This window comes from Andrena cerasifolii, chromosome 11, assembly GCF_050908995.1.
Source record: "Andrena cerasifolii isolate SP2316 chromosome 11, iyAndCera1_principal, whole genome shotgun sequence".
NCBI classification, from domain to species: Eukaryota; Metazoa; Arthropoda; class Insecta; order Hymenoptera; family Andrenidae; genus Andrena; species Andrena cerasifolii.
The window spans coordinates 5,050,306-5,071,796 of record NC_135128.1 but is presented as its reverse complement, the minus strand read 5'-3'; the positions used below and the strand labels follow the sequence as shown (position 1 = coordinate 5,071,796).

Here is a 21,491-nt window from a genome sequence, read left to right as displayed (position 1 = left end):
ATAGTCTTTTTCTAGAAATATAAATTTTGATGTGATGAAATTTGAAGTTGAAATAATAGATGTGGAAAGGCGATTATTTTTGTTAAATTCATCAATTTTTTAAATTGGAATATTAAGGTCTAAATTCCTGGGGGGGGGGGGTGCACCCCGTGTGACCACGAAGGGTTAATTTCGGGGGGTACAGTGAATAATATTCTGAGAAAATAAACGATTCTATCTCTTTTCTTTTATTTATAGAAGAATGAATTTAATTACAGTTATTGATATGAAAGGAATTTTTCTACAAATTTCGGTGTTCGTTTTTGTTACAGGTGCAAAGAGACTGACAGGTACTTGAAGGATCTTCCCCCCACGGCAGTGATAATTTGCTTCCATAACGAGGCCTGGTCAGTATTGCTGAGGACTGTTCATTCTGTGTTGGACAAATCACCGGAACACCTGATTCAGGAGATTATCTTGGTCGATGATTATTCTGACATGCGTAAGTTGATGAGACTGTATTCCTTATTGAAAATATTTAGAGCACTGCTATTACTCAGGGTAATAAAGGTAGTATTGGTACCTGTGAGTACTAAGGTTAATGAGGGAACTGAGGATTCGAACGGTTCTCAGGCTAAACTAAGAACAGAGGTCTCAAAGAATCGGGATTACTGAGAATACTGGTAGTTTCTTAAACATGTGGATGACTAAAATTGCTGAGGGCGTTGAGAATTCTCAATGCACCACGATTACCAAGAATAACGAGAGCACTGAGGGTTCTCAAACCAGAGGTTATTAAAACTATTCAAGACATTGGATCTTTGGGAATTTTTTAAAACAAAACTATTAACCCTTCGTTGACACACCTCTTTTTTCGATCAACTTTGACATACCTGGGTGGCTCACACCCAGATCAATGTTTGAACAACTGCCATTATCATCTAAAGAATCCAATCGTCATAATAAAAATCATGGATCAGTTTCAAGGTCTCTAGAACATATTCCAATAGTTTTTTTATTGAAATTTAATCACAGTTTTTGTAAAAAAAAATCTATATTACCACATGTCTAGAAAGGAAACGAAGAAAATCTTTAAATAATTGTAACTTTTACAAATTTCAATATTAGAAGCTAAAAATCTACAGAGTTGTTGCTCGGATATAATATTTTGAGAGAAAAAATAGTTTCTAAGTCAGCTTTGGAAAAAAGGTATTCATTTCGCACATAGAAGGTACAGAGCGTCAAAATCAGCTTATGGGTGGCTCACACCCAGAGTGTCAACGAAGGGTTAAATATATTTATTTCAAGCTTTGTGGTTATATTTGTCAATCTGTGGAGAATACGAAAAAAAAAATTGTATGCAAAAATAGTGATTATATCCGAAGTTATAGAAATTCAAACAGAGCGCCTTACAAAAATCATATGTGAATTGGTTGCCACGAAATTTCAAAAACGAGTATTTTTTCCCACTATTTTTGCAGACAAAAATTTTGTCATATTCTCCACAATTTGATAAATAAAGCCACGAAGCTAGAAATAAATATATTTAATAGTTTTATTTAAAAAAATTCCCAAACCTCGCATAATTACATATCCATCAAAGTATCGAGACCCCTTAATTTACCCCGAATTCCCAAAGCGCTTCAGACATCCAAAAGTTCTCCGTTCAGCGAGAGTCCAACAGTTCTTTCCCCCCAGTTCCACGATTCATCGAACCTACGCGAACCTTTGATTTGAATTCTATTCAAAATCCACCGCGACCCACTCATCGTTTACTTTTAAATCACCCATCGTATCGCATCTAGCGTCACAAGCTTCCGCCATTTCGAGCCACGGAAAAGGTCTCTAGTACATCGCGAAGGAGGCGTGCAAGGGTCGAGTGGCAGCTTAAATAGAAACCACAGTTTCTAACGTACCAGTGCATGTTCGATCGAGCAAGCGTGTCCCTATTCAGCACGGTGATTCGTTATCCCGCCAGCGTTCCGTAGCGTCGCGATAGATCGATTAATCGCGATCCATCTCCCGCGCTCGCGAGGGCAGCGCGCCCCGTAACGATCGGGTCAACGTGAATAGAAGGGAAAGCACTCGCCGACGCGTGTACTCGGAAAATCCCGACAGGTTGATGCATGCCAACGATGGGCGAGACGTTGATACCTTTCCGCGGTGCTGCCGCCCGGGCCGGGAGAAAAATCCCCCTGCGTTTGACGCGTCCTTTTCAACGCGCGGGAGCAGCTTCGAGTGTCATTCAATTGTTTGCCCCGTGTCTGGAGGCCCTCGGGCTCCAACTACTATTTTGCAAGGAGATTTGCGTCCAATTGAGCTTCACGAAGCTGGCCGTCTCGCTCGAGTGTCGTTTCGCGAATCGAACGGCAGAATCCAGGTCAAAATGGAATTAAAGGGGGAAAAATCCTGCTTCCCTTGGGCTTCTGGCTTAGCCTGCTGGAACTCTGTTGGATATCACAATTCGGAGATTAAAAGTTTGAGGATTAAGGGTGCTTCGCAACGAACTCGATAATATACTTACTGTAACACAGATTCGCCGTGATCTAATCGAGTAAAGGAAAGTCTTGCTTGGTTCTGGCAGGGGTGAAGTGTTAGTATTGAATGGTATGCTTCGCTACGAACAATATGATTCTTATTTATTTATTTATTTATTTGTATATACGGGTACAAACCCTATGATACACATGAAGAATATAACAAGCAACCAATACTCATACACTTAGATTTAAATGCCGCGAAAGTTAAGTTAAACAAGTCCAGGCTGTCATAATATTTATTGGCTGTATTGCTTATTTAGTTACTGAATCAGTGTGACCATATTTGGAAGTGTATAATTTTGGAGAAGCAGAAACTTTCGAATTTGTAGCAGGGGAAGGTGGGGCAAGACGGGGTGCCCCCCGTATCTCGTGATACAAACGCACTAATTAAAATTGAGCATACGCGATAGATGCGTCACTATCGGCGCCGTCAGTGAGCAGCGAATCAATGAAACATGTGGACGCGTGACGAAGTTAAATCAGAATTTATAATTTATTGGGGCTTCCTTACTTTTTCCTTATTTTTAGCAACCGTGACAGTGATGTAATAATACAGAAGATCTCCGGTACATGTATGTGTTTCTGAGGCAGAATTTAGCTGGCTATAAGGTACGTATGTTATTTTATACTTTTGTAAATAATGTTTCGGGCAGTGTTCGATATGATTGTAGTGAGACGAGAAGTTATGAAATGCAGTTAGAAAATGAGAGTTACCTCATCAAGTCCCTCACAAACCTAGGAATAAAAGTCAAAGTTTCTCGTTGTTCCAGGATGGTTAAAAACTACAGACGGAAGACGGATCGAAGAAAATGATACTTCTTTTTTTATTAATTAGTCCAAAAGAACTGGTTCCCTTGTGGAAAGGTGGATAAGCTGCCAAATATGTGGCATCCTCTGTCAACCCCGTAAATAATTACTTTCAGAAAAAGTCGTTTCTCCCCATCTTGCCCCACCGGTGGGGTAAGATGGGGTACCAATTAAAAAATAATATATATATATAGGGGCAAGATGGGGAGAAATGACATTTTCTGAATTTTTTACTTATTACATTTAAACCTGTAAAACTTAGGTTGATTCACAGTGAAACTGAAAGACTTATTACCAAAGAATGGTTCAGACATGAAATTGATTAGTTGATTATGAAAATCTGTGTTTTATTCATCATCAAACCTTAACTACCCCGTCTTGCCCCACTTTCCTCTAAAAAGTTTTATTATTTATCTGGAATTTCAGTGTTGCAAAATTCACACTACGTAAGTGTAGCAGTTCTGTGCTTTAATGCATTCTAATTCTGCAAAGTGTCTAGTAATGAATGTTAACTTCTACCTCCAAGAGGAAACTTCGTAGACTCCAAGCCACACTCAGAGTCATAGAATCCCCCTAACTATAACCTTGTAAACAGAATTCAATAAAAAAAGAAAACAAGATGCAAGTATATTACAATCTGCAAATTAGTAAACATTTCACAATCCAGTATCCTAATATTTATCCCAGTGTCTTAAAAACATTCCGAAACCTAAATACCCGAGTCCAGAGGCTGGCCCAGTTGTGTTCGCTTAATTATCCGCATAGAAAATTAAGAAACACTCGAAATACGAACGACTACGTACAAAGACGTCCCAGCTACAGCGTAAACAACTCAGAGCCGCAGAATTACAATTACAGAAAAGGTTCCCCAATCTCACCCCCTAAGAAACATCAACACAAAAGCTGAACCGCAACAGTGGCGCGAAGTTTCCATAAATTATTTCGTAACTCGTCGAAAGAGGCGGTCGGAAACAAAGCCTGCTTATCGTCGAAGATGTTCGGATGGAATTAATCCCTCGTCGGATGGAGCGGGCAGATAACCAGCCAGAGTCACGCGTGCAACGGAGGGGGTGAAGAAAATAAAAATCGCTGGCGGAAAGGCTGGCGAGATTAACCCTTGACAGGAGGTTAGGGAAGCGCAACGTGGTGGAAACGATATAGCATAGAGCCCGTGAAATCCCCCTTAAAAGCTCCAGATAAGCCCCCGTGCCAGCCGGAAGTGAGGCTCATAAACATAGCTACCGAGCCCCCATAGACAGCACGTGGCGTGTTCCGTTACACACCAGCTGATTGTTTTATCATAGGAACGAGACAATAAGCTGCTCTCCCCTCCCTTGCGCCACCTGTCCTTCTTTCACCTACGGTCGGAGCGATAACGCGGTTGTAATAAAGGCAGTCTAATTAATAATAAGGAGGGACGCGTCTTCTTTATTATCGGGAAGCACCGCGAGAAGATTAGGTTACAAGGCAATAATGCCAGCGGGAAGATGGTAATCTGGGGTTTCGTGGTCTGCGATGGTGGATGAAGTGAGCTTGCGAAGCGATAGGAATCCTGGGGAAGATCACGTGTAAACGGAACTCGTTTAAACATTCAGCGATGGAGGACGTGATTCACTGGTCTGATCGTGTGAATGGGGATATCTGCGATTTTAAATATTTGGGGTAAAGAACTGTTGGGGACAGGAGTGCTTTGAATAATTAAATTGAAGCGCTCACGTGATGAGGTTTTATGATATATCATCGTGTATATTTGAGGGATTATTCTACTTTGATCGGCTGAAGAATTAAACTATTTAAAAAAAAAAATTTCAGTAAATACAACATATAATGAGCTACAGCTTTTTGGTATTTATTAAGCTACTCTTATATTATGTAAAAAAAAAATTAAAAACAAATTAAAAATTTGTTTTTAATGTGTTTTTTTATAGCGTCAATATGACACCTCAAAAGAGAGGTATTTTTGTGGCGCAGGTGATTTCTCCACTCAGGCTTTTCTGAAACAAAAAATTCGGAAAGATTCTTAATCTGTGTGAGTGTCGCTACCGCCCGTAGCTCAATTAACAATTTTTGTTGAATAATAACACAATGGCGCAGGTTTGAAAAACAAGTTTGACAAAATACCACTTTCTCGTTTATTTTTCGACAAAATTTGTTAATTGAAGTACGGGTGATAACGATACTGCATGAGCAGATTAAGAATTTTTTCAAATTTTTGGTTTCAGATAAGCATGAGTGGGGAAATCACCCGCGCCACGAACATTCCTCTCTTTTGAGGTGCCATATTGACGTTATAAAAAAACATTTAAAACAAATTAGAAAAATTCTTCTTAATTTTTTTTTTGTATATTTCAAGTGTTGCTTGATAAATTCCAGAAAGCTTTATTTCATTATATGTTGTGTTTACTCAGAAAAAAATCTTTAAAAGTAGCTTAATGTTTCGGCCGATCAAAGTAGAATGATCCCCTAAGTGGAGGTTATATCATATTTCTTTCTTTATTTCTTCATATGCTTCTAAACTGCAATAATATTGATTTTTTTTATAATATATGACTTTAAATATATACGTCGAGTACATACCAAAGTGATAATGAAGAGTGAAATGTTTTAAAATCGATTCTTCGTTTATCACTGTGTCTACATAAAGTTCGCATTTTTCACTCTGCAAAGAAAATTCTAAATTGGTTGATTTTTTTTATTTCTACTTGCCAGCGACAATATTGTTCGTGCTGCAATATGGGCGCCAGTGAAACAGTATTTTTATCAACGGCTCTGCTGCTGTGTTAAATTAGAAATTCTTGCCCCGAATTAATTTTCTTTGTGCACCTCGCTACATTCGTGCATCTGTTTTGCGTTTATATAACTCCGTCTCGTGGTGTACTATTTATTGTCTTCGAATAGCAGCGACGAATCCTTTTGTTACATTTAGGTCCAATATGACACGCGCAATACTGTTTTTCTTCCTGCGCGCCACACTTGGCAGATTCTTAATCAGCATTCACGGAATTGCATCACCGATTAACATTTATCCATCAATACATTCCAGACATTGAAAAATGGGGGCAATATCGAATTATTATTCACCTCGTAGAGTACACGTTCGTTGTCGATACAATTAATTTTGTACGATATTGCAAACTCCTACTAGTCCCCGCGAATATCTCGTAATGAAATATTGATGTAATGCGGCATTTATGATAATTATTCTCGCAATATCAGGGATCAGTTTTCATTTACAACATCGAAGCTAACGTTTCAGAAATAATTTCAACCGTTCGACGGGCCGAGTATCGATTAATAAAAAGGTTGCATCAACTCAGAAAACTGTAATAAATTTTGCAGTGGCGGATGCGATACAGCTATGGCGACAGTCGCGACGTTGGAGTTTATTAAAGGTTAATCATCCACTGTCATTTTAATTATCGGTGCTGTGGAAATATTCAGTTCGTTTACTTCGCGGTATTTTGTTGTTTGTCGAGCTCTTTGTCGAATAGTTAAATTTATGAAGCTGGAAAATGAACAACGCAGGGGGTTTTCATGACAAAAAACTTTGGGCTTAATGGTGCTACTAATTGGTATAAGTATCACATTTATTCGTGGAATAATCCGTTTGGATACTGTGTTTATGTGATCCATAGATTTCTTTATACTTAGGTTCTAACAGTGTCAGAACTTTTATCCATTTCATTAGCCATAATTTTCTAATTCAACTGTGAAAATACGAAATAGTTTTTTACTTCTGCAAAATGAAGATTTGCAAGTGGTTATAGTTACGGATTAAAAGTCCACCGTCTTGGAAGATGGATGCACAGTTCACGAAGTCGTTGAAATATTTATTTTATTTTATTAAAATTTATTCAAGTCTGAAGCAGATAATCATATTTGATATTGGTGGAGGAATTAATACTTGCTGATACGAAACTGATACGACATACAACGTGAAATGTTAATATTTTAATCCAAAGGTGCGACATTCACTTTTAATTAAAATATTTCCTGCGGAAGCCCTATTGAATTATTTCACAATACGTTTTTATACGGATGTCTACATTGAACAGAAAATTAATACTGTGGAAAAGGAAAGGTCTAACGTGATCAGTGGAAATATTTCAAAAATGAAAACAAAAACGGAACAATAGAATTGCATTTACAATCTGATTTAAATAAAAGGTAATAATTATATTCACATGAAGCAACTTGATCTTTGAAATCCCTTTATGTCCACCCACTGTTAAAACTAAGCTCGTTGGATGCAGGCTTACCAAATAGGGTGCTCATATCTCCATTCTAATGAAGAGTAAATCATAAATGACTACTAATTGCTGTAACCTGTGCGACCCTTAACTATAAATCATGGTCCCAAGCAACTCTAAATTTTGCACGAAATTACTTTGGCCCATATACAGAATGGATTTGAAATACTCTAAACAATCGTTTTTGGTCCATTTCACACCGTGATGACTTCATGATTTCAATCTAGTGCGGTATACAAACTGAGGATTTCAATCAAAAAACTTGATTGACATTTCAATCATCCTATAGGCGCAAAATTAGTTAGATTGTCAAGATTGAAATACAGCGAACAAAACCATCCAGACAGTAACATTTCATGTATTTCCAAAAATATCACTGCTTATTTAACAAGACTATATTCTACTACTAACTCCACTAAATACACTTAGAAAATAGAACAATATTTTCATTCAAAATTAAACACATAAACAACGAGAATTATCCTCCACCCCTACATTTTACACGATTGTTATTTGTTACATTCAGCACAAACATACCATATATCATTCATCCCTTCCTGGTCACACGGGATGTATCGCACCCCAGGCAACATTTTTTCTTTGCCAATATTTCTGTAAATTTTCACACCTTAATATTAAAATTTAAAATATTTGGCGAATTTTAACGTGCATGATATCAAAATAAAATTTACATTTCTAGAAAAATACTATTGGAGAACGATTGTATGAGTATAGCGATTGTATAATTATCACTCAAAAGTTAAACGATTCAAAAATACGGATGGTAACTCAAACATGACACGGGCTGCAGTAAACCCCATGAGAACAATTTGTGATTATAAGAAGGTGTGTGGCTACGAAGGGTTAACTATCAAAATACTGCTCCAAAATTTCTTTAAACGCTCGTTATTGGCATACATTCATTTCCCTGTCAATCATCGCGTGCTCCCCTTAAGGGGACCTTCCAGTCTAGAGCCCAAAAAATAGGTGATCTTTAGGAATTAATTAAAGGAAAACTACTATATATAATTTAATAGGACTTCTTGCATTATATTAAGCATGTCTTATATTATATAAATATATTTTTTGTTTTATAATTAATCATTGTAGACGGCACTAGGGAGTCGTTAAAGTCAAGGCGTCAAAATATTGATCCAAATCGGTGGGACCTGTATCTCCAAAAATTATTATCCAATTCGACTGAAACTTTTTTTATTTTGAAGAGTATACTTCTGGCTAGGGGAGGGGGACAGAAAAATTACAAAAAATTGAATATTTATACTGTTTAAAGTCGTTGAAATGACGAAAAATATAGAGAAAAAGTGATTTCACACTTCAAGTGTCGTTACTTTCTCAAAAATGTCATTTTCGTATTTTTTCTGATCCCCTCCCCTAGACAGAAGTATATTCTTCAAAAAAAAAGTTTCAGTCGAATCGGATAATAAATTTTGGAAATACAGGCCCCACCGTTTTGAGAACACTGTTTCGAGAAAAACGCGTTTAAAGTTTTACGTGGGCTGAGTGGCCGGTTGTTGCCCATGCATTTGCCGCTACTCAAATGCCTATAACTTCGGGAATTTTACGAATTTCAACAAATCCTTTTAAACATGAATTCCTAAAAGGTTGAACATTCGAAAAATGAAATAAAAAACAATCGACTTTTAGACCGGACGCCCTTAAGGGCCCAAGAATGAATATTTCTGTCACCCTTTCTACATCGATCGGACTTATCGTTTCACAGCACATCTCCAGCGTCAGCTCGAAGACTATATGATGAACTACCCGAAGGTGCAGATCATTAGGGCGCAAAAACGTGAGGGTCTTATTAGAGCCCGTTTACTCGGCGCGGCAGCTGCGAAGGCCCCTGTCCTCACGTATTTGGACAGCCATTGCGAGTGCACCGAGGGCTGGTTGGAGCCCCTCCTCGATCGGATCGCCCGTGATCCAACGACGGTGGTGTGCCCCGTGATCGATGTCATCGACGACACCACTCTGGAATATCACTGGAGGGATTCCGGCGGCGTGAACGTGGGAGGATTCGATTGGAATCTCCAAGTAAGTAAAGTCCTTTTCACCCTTACCACGTCACAAGCGCTATTTGCCATTGGCCATCCCTGACGTGTCTTACTTTTTAATCATCGAGCCTGATAGAAATTTGGGTAGTCTATGTTTATAGCACTGTGTTTCATTGATTTCGTTAGAAGTTAAATTTGTTTTGCTTCTAATGGAACTGCGAGTGGCATAAATGGATTGCTGTTGGATTTGGGAGCTTCTACACTTCTGTTTCTAGCTGGCTAGGTGGTAGAGTTGTACGAGAAGTAGAATCAATTATTATTATTTATTATCATTATATTTTTTATTATTATTACTTTTATCGCTGCTTTCCAACTAACCATGCCACTCTTGAGGAACATTCACCTAAAACTCATGAATCTTTTAGCTGTAACTTTTCAATGGGCGTGTGATTTGCATGAAAAATGCAAAGTTAGAATGTTCCTCGGTTACGAACGATTACGTGAGTTCTTAATGAACATGGAAAATTAATGCTAGACTCATCAGTCTGTCGGGTAATTTTCAACACAGTCTTGTAAGCTGGGAGGCACAAAAGAGATTACGAATGGTTTGACGACATCAAGGAGTTGACGACGTTAGCTACTATTTCTGTGTTTGTCGCAATATCAAATCTTGTGGATGTTCGTCGATCTTACCATTAAGTTCCCACGACTTCTCGATTCCACCACTAAAGATCGCTTACCGGGTTCCTCTGTATCAGTTCAACTGGCACGCGGTTCCTGAAAGGGAGAAAAAGAGGCACAAGAATCCTGCAGAGCCCGTGTGGTCACCAACCATGGCCGGCGGCCTCTTCTCGATAGATCGAGCATTCTTCGAGCGCCTCGGCACGTACGACAGTGGTTTCGACATTTGGGGCGGCGAGAATCTCGAGCTCTCGTTCAAGAGCTGGATGTGCGGAGGTAGGTCACCCCCTGCAACAAAAGCTGTCCCCAAAAAGTTGAATCAAGCGAGCAAAACGAAATCCCGTAGTCCATTAACCCTTTAGCTGTGAAATACCTCGTATACCCTTGAGAAAGCAGTCATACATTTGCTAGGAGCTGGAATATATGGCACAAGAATTGCTGATGGGCTATTCTGTATGAAATCGAGCATTTCTCGCATTTGGCGCTAGGGATTTTCATGAAACTGAAATATGACTGAGTCCACGTGAAATTAGGGGGGGATTTAAGAGGTCAGTCCACTGCGACGGTTTGAAAAATTAAGCTACTTTTAAGGATTTTTTTCTCCGTAGATACAACATATAATACAATAAATGTTTTTCGTGCTTATTAAGCTACTCTTATATTATGCAAAAAAAATTTTAAAATTATATTTAGTTTAAAACTTTAAACGCGATTACCTCAAAACAACATTTTTCAACTGGTGCAGGTGATTGCAAAAGAACTATTTGACCAATCAGTCTGAATTTTTTACAGGTTATTGAGCACATCACTGGCTATGGCCGGGATTATGGAAACCTTTTTTGATTAAACATTTCATACTTTTTACAAGGCAAAAAGATTGAAAAATTCACTGTATTTCGACACTTAAACTTCAAACCACCGTCATTTTGTTAATTTTTTATCAGTAAAAATAATCCTGGTTCCGGTGATAACCGCACTCATACTGATTACAATACACTTTGAATTTTGTGTTTCGAATGCGTCGTTCTCCGGGAATCACCTCCACCAGCACTACGTCGCTTTCTCAAGGCGCTCACATCAGTGCGCGATATATATTTAAAAAATTGGTTGGACATTCCGTTTACTAAAAAATAAATCCTAAAAAATGACAATTTTTCACGACTTCACAGTAGACTGACCCCTTAAGTCACCATTCTACTGGTATCGAATTTGTTTAAAAAATACACACCGTCGAATTTTTATCTCCAAAACTATTAGCCACACAGACTTCATTCTTCTTTTACTCCAATGAAGAAGGATTAGCTCTCCTGGATATTTCATTAAACCAACCAATCATTCTAACACGAAAATTATAAATTTCTTCTTTGAAGCTTCCTTCGCGAAATAAGATTTTCTTTAGAATGAGCACTTTAAAGAGTTAAACCACGAGCTCCCCCAAAGAGTGAAACAAAATCCCAGAACCCTGTCGGTTCTACCTTCAATTTCCTACCCCCTCTTTCGCATAAGGATCTACCAGTAAAAACGACCACAAGATCCAAGCACTACGATGTGCAATATACAAGACACGTTTCCTTAATCCACGTCAAACGTCCCCGATCCCTCTCGACATCTAACAACAACTCCCCCTTCGTTCCGGGGATTTCCCCACGAAACGCCAAGCTTCTAGGCAAAGCTTGGACCCCGAAGCTGGTTCCACGATCGTCCTGGAGCAGTGGGTCCCCGCGAAACAAACTTGTTTCCCCCTGGCAATCCAGCGTTACCCTCGCCACGGCTCGGCGTAGCAATGAAAATTCGACTCGCTGCTTCAGGTACCTTGGAGATCGTGCCGTGCTCGCACGTGGGCCACATCTTCCGGAAACGTTCGCCGTACAAGTGGCGGAGCGGCGTGAACGTGCTCAAGAGGAACAGCATAAGGCTGAGCGAAGTGTGGCTGGACGAGTACGCCAAGTACTACTACCAGAGGATAGGTCACGACAAGGTGAGCACTTCTACTCAGCCGGTTGAGTAACCTTTTTCCACGGAGCCTTCCCAGTAGTCCTCCCCCGTGTCCCCCCCACCGTCCTGTTTCGCGTACTCTTCATGTCGATCTTGGTTCTTCCGGTTTTCTCGAGACCGACGGATTATGCTGAAGGAACGCGTGGCCCGTCTCGTGAACGCTGACGAACGGTAATGGCAGGGAACCGGAGGGGAAGTCGAGTGGTTTGCGGGGTTTCTGGGGTCAGGTAGATTGGGAATTATTTTGGACCTCTCTGTTTTAAAAGGACGGTTCGAGGGATTGGAGCGTGCTTGAAGGATATTGCAGACTTGCAGAGGGCTAGTTTCTGAGTCACTATTAGTTGTGGTCTTTCTCAGCAGCAATGGGGTTGGTTTTTAACTGTGGTGTTTATTTTTAACTTTTAGCTCTTCAAGACTTTTAATATTTTATTTCTTTTTGGAGGTTGGTTTATTAATTGTTTTTGTTGGTATTTTGAAATTAGGGTTAGGTGTAATACGTGTAATTTCAGGTTATTAGTTTATATTCTACTAGCTTTACTAAAACTCGGCTTCGCCCGAAATTTAGATTTTGATTTTATAAAAAAGAATATTTTTTAGGTTTTTTTTTGTGAAAATGGTCACATTCATCTGGTTTAATCAGGCATAATGAACTGAGGCACATTTCGTGACCCCAGAGTTTATCGTTCGAAAGTTTTTAGGCGACAGACAAACACACAAACATGTAGAAGCTCTTTCTGCTTTATATATTAAGATACATTATCTTTTTCTTCACCTTTATTGAGTTTTATTTTATATATTGTTTATTTAGTGAATAGATCTATAATGTTAGTAGATCGTGTGTGTAACAGGGCCGGCGCGAGGATAGTTGGCGCCTCAAATTTTTGCACCTGTTTCCTATTTAATATGTTTCGCCTTTACGGAGTGGAAGAGAAAAGAATTACGTTCACCTTTTGTTTATGTGGGAATTGGATTCCTTTATTACGAAGCGTGCGATATAGTTTTTTGGCGCCCCCTTCGGCTGGCGCCCTTATGCGGCGCATAACTTGCATAATGAGTTCCGCCGGCCCTGGTGTGTAAAACTGGGGGGTTTGCTCTTTTTCAATGGAAATATGTGAGAAGAGGGTTCGTTGTTGTATAAAATATTTGAAAAGAATTTTAATCACAAGTCACATTTGAAATGATTTAACTGCTCACCGCGTGGAGTGTGATGTTTGGGTATATTCAAATTTTCATTATATTTAGACTGTAGTAGAAACCGTTGCATAAAATATAAAGAAACATACGTCAGCCAACATTTAAAAATTCTCATTTATATTTAAGAAAAATGCGTGCAGTAAATAGTTAAACGGTAACTACTCCTTTAAGGAGACTGGACAGTCAGAAACTCGATTTTTTTGCTGTTGTATTTTTCGAAAGTACCACCCTTCCCGAGTAAAATGCCGTTTGGTTTATTTTAAATTGGCAAAATTAAGGATTTTACAGCCGTAATTCCACTTTCGAAACTTTAAACGCATTTTTCTCGGAATCATATTTCCTCTTCGTTTTGCAGTGATTGCGAAAAAACGGAGGTACAAGTCGATTTGAAAAAAAATCAGCATATGTGAAACATGTCTAGTTACGACCTGAACCTACGCGTAAGTCTGTGAAAACTTCTGTTTTGACAAAAAAAAAATAAAATGGCTCTTTTCCCTGGCGAAAAATCAAGTTTCTTCAAAATTTGCCGTTTTGCAGCCGCCATTTTTATAATTTTGATATTTTTTCTTTTTCAATAGGTTCAGGGCAGAATGATGGTCAGGGCAAAGTATCAATTTCAGAGAATATATCACAATTCAATTTCTTACAGCCAGAATCACTGCAAAATTACAGCAGCTCCAAAAAAAGCACCTATATATCAGGCAATTGTAGCGCTGACACACATATGTATATATTATTCAAATATTTTTTTTTACTGTTCATAGTATTAGCAAACATTACCCAAAAGTACTAGTCACAATTTGCATTCATCTCCTTGTAATTAATTCGCAAAAAATACTTGATTTTCGAGCGTTCTGACTGCCTAGTCCCCTTAAGTATAACGTAAAGTGACATTCCCCTGTTATACCACAAATATTTCCTTTCCTTCTTTTGCCGCTTCTAACTACCCCCACTGCACACGAGAATATATGCTAATTCGACGAGCCTGGGAGGCCGTTAATTCCTTCAACAAGCCCAAACGACACCACAATTTTTCCTCATTACCAGCGAAACGTCCAGCTGTTATTCCCAGGGACGTTTAAATAAGTGGGGATCAAATTTCCGCGGTTAGAAAAGGCGTCTAATTACACGGGAACACTGCTTTAATTCCCCCCCATTGCTCGCAGTCTTAAACCCCCCTCCCCATGGGCAACATGGGTAATAACAGTATTTTTCTGTTGCTCACCTCTCTTAATTCCTTTTCCTCGCGGCGCATTAAGTGGCCGCGACGAGCGTGGCAGCGAACTTGTTTTTCCATTTGCGTGCGATTTTATTGGCCGCGTCAGGGCGTGCACGGGCACACGTTGGCCGGGAACAGTTACGATAAGGGATGGCGATAACCAAGGCCGATGATGGAGGGCACTGTAGACCGAGGCTCGTCGTAAAAAACGGGCTATAAACGTGCCAAGTGCTCTTAGGGATCGCTCGCGTGTCCTGGCTTCCTCCAAAGACGCTTCTTTTATTCTCGCCAATAACGATCTATCCTTTGTCCTGGCAGCTTGTCCCTCCTAGCGCGGGACCCAATCGAGCCACTAGAACGACAGGATAAAAATAAATCATTTTCGCGCACGACGAATTACACGGCGCTGGGCAACGTGGAGGGTCTCTTGTATTTCTGTTCTTTCTCCAAGGTGTTCTGCGATAAGAGAGATGAGTGTTGGCGTGGACACTGCGCCTGGGATCTCAGGTGAAAAATGTAGCTTCGGTATGGTGGCCTCTTTTTTTTTAAAGCATTTGAAAATTTGCGGAAATTCTTTGAAAGCCTGGTGCAAAGTGGATCGATTCGTTCGGAGTTCGTAAGTTCGATAACGTTCTGTACATTTGGAGTTTCTTGACGATTTTGACTTCGAGGTATGGTTCGCGAGATTGAACGAGCACATTGTGTTTGAGAAGTTGGGATTATAATCTATGAGTTCCAGGGGTTGCAAGATTGAGGGAGATTAAAGTTGGAAGTTTCAAATATTTGATTACGGGAGTTGAAAATTTCTGAGATCTCGTTAAGCTCCAGTATTTCCTTCCAAGAAGTCTTAGAAGGGTTCCTGTTAGAGGCTCGTGAGAATTTTTTCATATTGTCCCTCGGATTTCTCATTTGTCTAGAAGTATTTGTCGACGCTCCAAGTGATACAGGTCAACCATTTCTGCTCCGCATCTCGTACATCAATATTCCCCGGGCTTGCCTCTAATTACCACTCCAAAATCTTCGATCATCACACAGAACTGATTACCCAGAGATAATCCAATGGTAATCCAACACCCATCCACGCGAATCGCCTCCTCGGCCCGCACCTAAACCCCGTTATTCCACTTGGAGGCTTTAAACTCGAGTCCATAAAAGGTTCGGTGTGTTTCTCCTCGCCCTTTATTCCTTCCCCGGTTCTCCGCTCCCTTTTTTTTTACGATTATATCTCTTATCCCCCTTTCGTGTCTTTAAATCCACGCTCCCAGAAACGGCATTCCCGTACTCCCCCCGCTTCTCTGGCTCTTCGAACCGAGCCGTCACTGTCGCCTTCCTCTTGTAGGTAAAATTCACGTGAATGGTTCTCATGGCTCGCGATTTTTAGGGTAACTACGGGGACGTGTCTGATCGAAAGGCCCTGAGGAAGAAGCTCGGCTGCAAGTCGTTCAAATGGTACCTCGACAACGTTTACCCAGAGCTCTTCATTCCTGGCGAGGCGGTGGCTTCCGGCGAGGTAAGGATTTACACGTGTCCCGCGGCGTCTTCTTTTCGCAGGTGCGGTGCTGCGTGGGCGAGGGCCTCTATCGAAGTCATCCAGGGACCAGGAGAGGGTGGCAGCCATTCGTTCCTTTAACAACGTTACCCGCTACTTTGATCCATCAAGGTGTTGAGTTACCGGGATCGGAGGCTCCTCTGTGGGACTGCGTGCAGGCGTGGATAAATGGACGAAAGGTGGTTTCCTTTTCATCTTTTCACCCCGGTCTCCTTACTTGCACGTCGCGGCGAACGAACGCGTGTAATGGTTTACTAAAGTGCACCACTCTTGGGCGCGCGATGTCTTCCTCGGAGGAGGCGTAGATATCGAGTGTTGCGAGGTTCTGGTAACGTTTTCTTGTTCGGCTTTTATTAGGTTTTCAGGGATATTGGATATCTGTTTTTGTTGTGTCTGTGAAGGGGTCTTGTGGGATTGAGTAATTGGGAGGGTTGTTAAGAAGCAGTATACATAGAATACAAAAAGGTTTTTCAGAGTTAAATTTATTGTAAAGGGCTGTTAATATTCGTTTCGGAGAAAGGAGCAGGTGCTTCGAGAATCTCAATAATTTTATTTCGAGAAGTTTATTGAAAACGTGCCAATAATTCCATGGTAACTTTTTTATGATAAATATATGGTATAAAATGAGGTGTAACTTGAGAATTTTTGCTACATTTGTGTACCTCTTTAATTCACATTTACAGTAGCATTCATTGGAAAAAGTTCCCAAATTAATGCGCGTTTAAAAAATTAGGAAGAATACATTATTCCGAGGGTGTTGCGAAAATTGAACAGTACCCCTCTTTTAAACACATTTTTCACATTGTTGGATATTTAAATCGTGGCATATTCATGAAACATTCTGCTAAAATTATAAATACTCTGCTGAAATAGCCACGAAAAATATCACTAACTGGTACACTGGTGTACTGCTAACGCTGACCATTTGTCAATTAAACTTGTTTACAAGTGAGTGCTAATATTGTGGGAATTCGGATTTGAGGTTTAACGGGCTATACAACTCGTTGGGCGAGGAACAAGAGAAAATATAATTAAACAGAAAAAAAAGAAACATACAGCTGGTAGTAGCGATCACACGTACTCTCTTTTGCTACGACGACGACTGACTCCTCAAGTCGTCCTACCTGGAGTCCCTCATAACATTCCAATACATACATAGTACGGACTAGACGACAACACACACACACACTCACACACACGCCTCGACCGTAGCCAGGTTTTCGCGCCACTACAATATTATCATCGACGAAAAAACCAAATACTCTTTTACATAATATATTAAATTAATTGAAGCACTTAACATAGCACGACATTATGAAAATTCCCTATTTCCTATAAACAATAATTCTGTTCATTGCCTATATGCGTTCATATATCTATATGCATACAATATGCATGAATGCACATAAAGCTCCACTGTTGGTAGCAGAGGCAATGATTGATGCCGATAAGCTTACTAGCAGAAACAATGCCTTCGATCCAGGAACAATGCAACCCGCGGTCGACACAATCCCCATCGGATCAAGAGGAACGCCCGCGCGACATTCGATTGGAAATCGATTCACCTCCGTTGGCTTGTTGAATTCTTGGCTTACACCGCTGAAGTTGGTAGTCGTTCGATAATGGAAGGGAATCAAACGTCGCTTCGGGCGAAGACGCTTTCCCCTCGGGATATTGGCAGGACTTTCGATTTCGGTTTTGCAATTAAAGTCCCCGCCGTTTCAAGGCTGTAGCCCTTGGCTCTGTTATTCTCTGTGACCTTGGTGGCAGCTTAAATGGATTTTCTCGAAGAGTAAAAGCACGATCTACTTTGCAATGATTCTCACGTTGCAAGAACCCTTTCATCAATTGGAAAGGGTTCTTGAAATTGAACGTGAAGAAGAATATTGTAAAAAGTTAACCCGACTTAAAATGGTAGAAAAATATAGCTAGGTAGAATAGGAATTAACAGAAAGGCTGAAATATGAAGCTAGGGAAAGGAATGTAAAGTAGAGAACCATGAAGCATAAGTAGGACTGGTTCGTTTCTAGTCAGTCACGTTGTACTTCATTAAGGGGGTATACCCGTTTGAACCCTCGGAAAATGTATACATTTTGTGGATTTTTTTACAAGTCAACGGTTTGATGCAGATTTCCCGTTTTTTAACTATGTTTACATAGTATTATGAACTACTTATAAAAAAAGTTTCAGTTAAAAAACTATTGTTTTTCGGAAGTTACGGATACATGTCCGAAAGTCTCTCGATTTTAGACGGCTAAACGGTGGCCCTAAAAACTCGCGCTACGTTCAACCAATTTACTTCAAATTTTGCATGCAGAATCATAATAAGATTCCGCATCGTCCAACGAAGGCTTTTTTTATTTCGATTCCCCGTTTATTATTTATAAAGGAAAAAGGTGGATTTTTCTCTTAGAAAAATTTAACTTTACCTTTGATCTCTCACCATTTCTTTATTTTTCATAATTTTCAAAATCGCCTTCGTTGGACGATGTGGAATCTTATTATGATTCTGCATGCAAAATTTGAAGTAAATTGGTTGAACGTAGCGCGAGTTTTTAGGGCCACCGTTTAGCCGTCTAAAATCGATAGACTTTCGGACATGTATCCGTAACTTCCGAAAAACAATAGTTTTTTAACTGAAACTTTTTTTATAAGTAGTTCATAATACTATGTAAACATAGTTAAAAAACGGGAAATCTGCATCAAACCGTTGACTTGTAAAAAAATCCACAAAATGTATACATTTTCCGAGGGTTCAAACGGGTATACCCCCTTAAGGTGCAAATCCACGACGAGCCAAAAATTTATTTAATTATTTTATTACCTATTTATTAATTATTTTGCCATTAGTTTCTTGCAACTAGACTCTCGCGAGACAAGTTTCCTGATATATTTTCAGAAACCTCATCTCTCGCGACTATTTTCATTATTTATATTTAGCTGTTGCCGAGATTTTTGTCTCATGTAAAGACTCGTCGTAGATTCGCACCTTAAAACTTTGTTTTATCACGCCCTTTAGGTCGTTTAGTTTTTACTGATTCAATAATTAATAGCAGATTATCATATACATATTATCTTTCACATTCACTCTTATACAACTGTATACAACAGAATTCCCACTTCTCCCATTCACATTTAACACACAAACTAAATCTTTCCACCCAGAACTAACAAAATACCCATTGCTACATCCAAAACCCTACCAACAATTTCATCAAAACACCAACGAATAACGCTTACCATTGTTGTTTACCGATCCATTTCCCACTGGGTGCCCAATTTCTCGATTCAACCTCCGATCGAATCCCAAGTGGAGCACGCGAAGCGTATCGCGAAGCGCGGTATGAAATTGTGCAGCATTCCATTGCATATTTCCAGTCAGGTCGATGAAAACACGCAGTGCGAGCCTTTCGTTTGAAAAACATTGCCCCCTCCCCTGGCACGAGGGATATTTGCAACGGTGCAGGAGGAGGGGGATAATCGAAGGGGAAGAACTCGAAAATGAACGCGCATAAATATCGGCGGGGGAGGAAGAGGCACGACGGTCCAGCGACGGAAATCGCGAGCACCGCGGGGGGACTCGCGATTCGCTTTGCTCGTCGCGCGATTGACAGTGCATTAATTCCGTTTCCCGTGCAGGATTCATGTGGGGGCGGCGATCAATCACGTCCCGATTTATTTCCGTCGTGTTGCGACGCCGGTTGGCGTCTACCTGCCCTCTGTTTCCCTGCATTCGTAATTGCGAAATGATTGTCGAGCTTGTCGAGCATGTCGCCGATAATCTCCTCAGCTACGGTTCTCCTACGGGTCATTACATTCTCGACCCGTGTAGCCTGTGCATGATCGATGCACCCTGCCCCCAGTTATTGAAGTGTAACGGGACATCACGTTCCTCTCATTCTTCATTTTTCGTTGTTCCTGGAACTCGCGAATCGTTAGTGCTTATTCCTCCTTTCTGGAGGCTCAGTTGTGTGGCTGTGCAATATTCCACGGTTTGAGACGTTAGAGTTTCGAGTTACATACTACTGGACATATGCAAGATGAGTAATGTACAAGCCTCTAGGAAGCGAAACTGATTGGCTCCACTTTCTGTTCTACATTTCTCGGTCTTAGTACCCCAGCTGGGAATAAAATTCCACGAAATAAAAAATAGAAGAAACTGATGATGTTTGGCTTCCCAGAGGCTCCTGTGAGTGTCCATTCCGCGACCAATCACTTCGCGGGAGTACAGCTTGAAATATTGATCTGGCTGACCGCGTATCGACTGTTTCTACTTGCTGCGACTGGCGAAACTCTTACGCCTATGGCAACGCAGCCACAAAAAGGAACTCCGGATCTCCAGGCTTGCTATTTTATACAGACGTATCCGTTTCGTTCGCCAGCTTCACTCTCTTGTTTGCTTAGCAAGAAAATTACACCACGCGGTGTAAAGAAAGAAAAATTTCCATAGCTTGTTTAGCCCGAGGGGTATTACCCAGCAACGCGGTTAAGTTTGCTCTCCGTACACGTAGGTTACTTCCGCAAATATTATCAACGATTTCATTTTCACAAATAGAAATTTAATTCCAAGCGATTTCTTATCCGGGGAATTACAAATTGCAGCGTTCTCGCGGCGCAAATTGCCTGCCCCCGAGAGTGGGATCGTGCGTCCTCGCGAACGTGTACGAAATTCCGACGACGTCACGATTCATATCGAGAATTAATCTTAGCGCTGTGTAAGCTACGGTATCGCGTGAGCAAAATATTTTGCACCTGTATACCTTTCCCCCCCATCCCCATTTCTTTTTACACTATTTCCCTTCCGCGGGCAATTCATAACGCTCTTAACGGTTGCTTAATGTCGCCCCCTGCTCGTTTTATTGCGGCCGTTCTCGTAAAGTGATCTGCGAGAATAGATCGGCCGAGCGTTTGAAATTCTACGGGGATATTAAAGGAAAAAGTTGATACGGTTTACAAGCACGTGTAGAGATTGCGATTTTATACAGACACTTCGTATTTAACGTTTCCCCAGTAATTCTTTGAAGAAAGCACGGGAACTAATCTTTCGAATAACATCACGCGCAAAGTGTTCGTCGTTAAAATTTGATTCCTTTGTTTCGTTAACGGGCACCCCCTTCAAACTACTTTAGGCCCTCTCTTTATGTATGCTTCCTGATCCGTGATAAAGACAGGGTATCTAGAAGCGGATTAAAGGCTTCCTACTTCCACGTAAATTGCAGTATCACGCAACTTGGATATTTTATGCTTTGCTCTATCCCCTCC

At 40.3% G+C, this 21,491-nt stretch overlaps 1 protein-coding gene across 3 annotated transcripts in view; it reads left to right on the top strand.

The window, feature by feature from the left end:
- Pgant9 (polypeptide N-acetylgalactosaminyltransferase 9) overlaps positions 1-21,491 on the top strand; it is a 277,718-nt gene that overhangs the window by 234,509 nt on the left and 21,718 nt on the right. For all 3 annotated transcript variants that reach the window (XM_076822772.1, XM_076822771.1, XM_076822770.1), the window contains 5 exons: positions 312-481; positions 9,318-9,631; positions 10,350-10,548; positions 12,081-12,250; positions 16,062-16,190. In XM_076822772.1, coding sequence (XP_076678887.1) covers positions 312-481; positions 9,318-9,631; positions 10,350-10,548; positions 12,081-12,250; positions 16,062-16,190 — 982 coding nt within the window. The remainder of the gene's footprint in view (positions 1-311; positions 482-9,317; positions 9,632-10,349; positions 10,549-12,080; positions 12,251-16,061; positions 16,191-21,491) is intronic.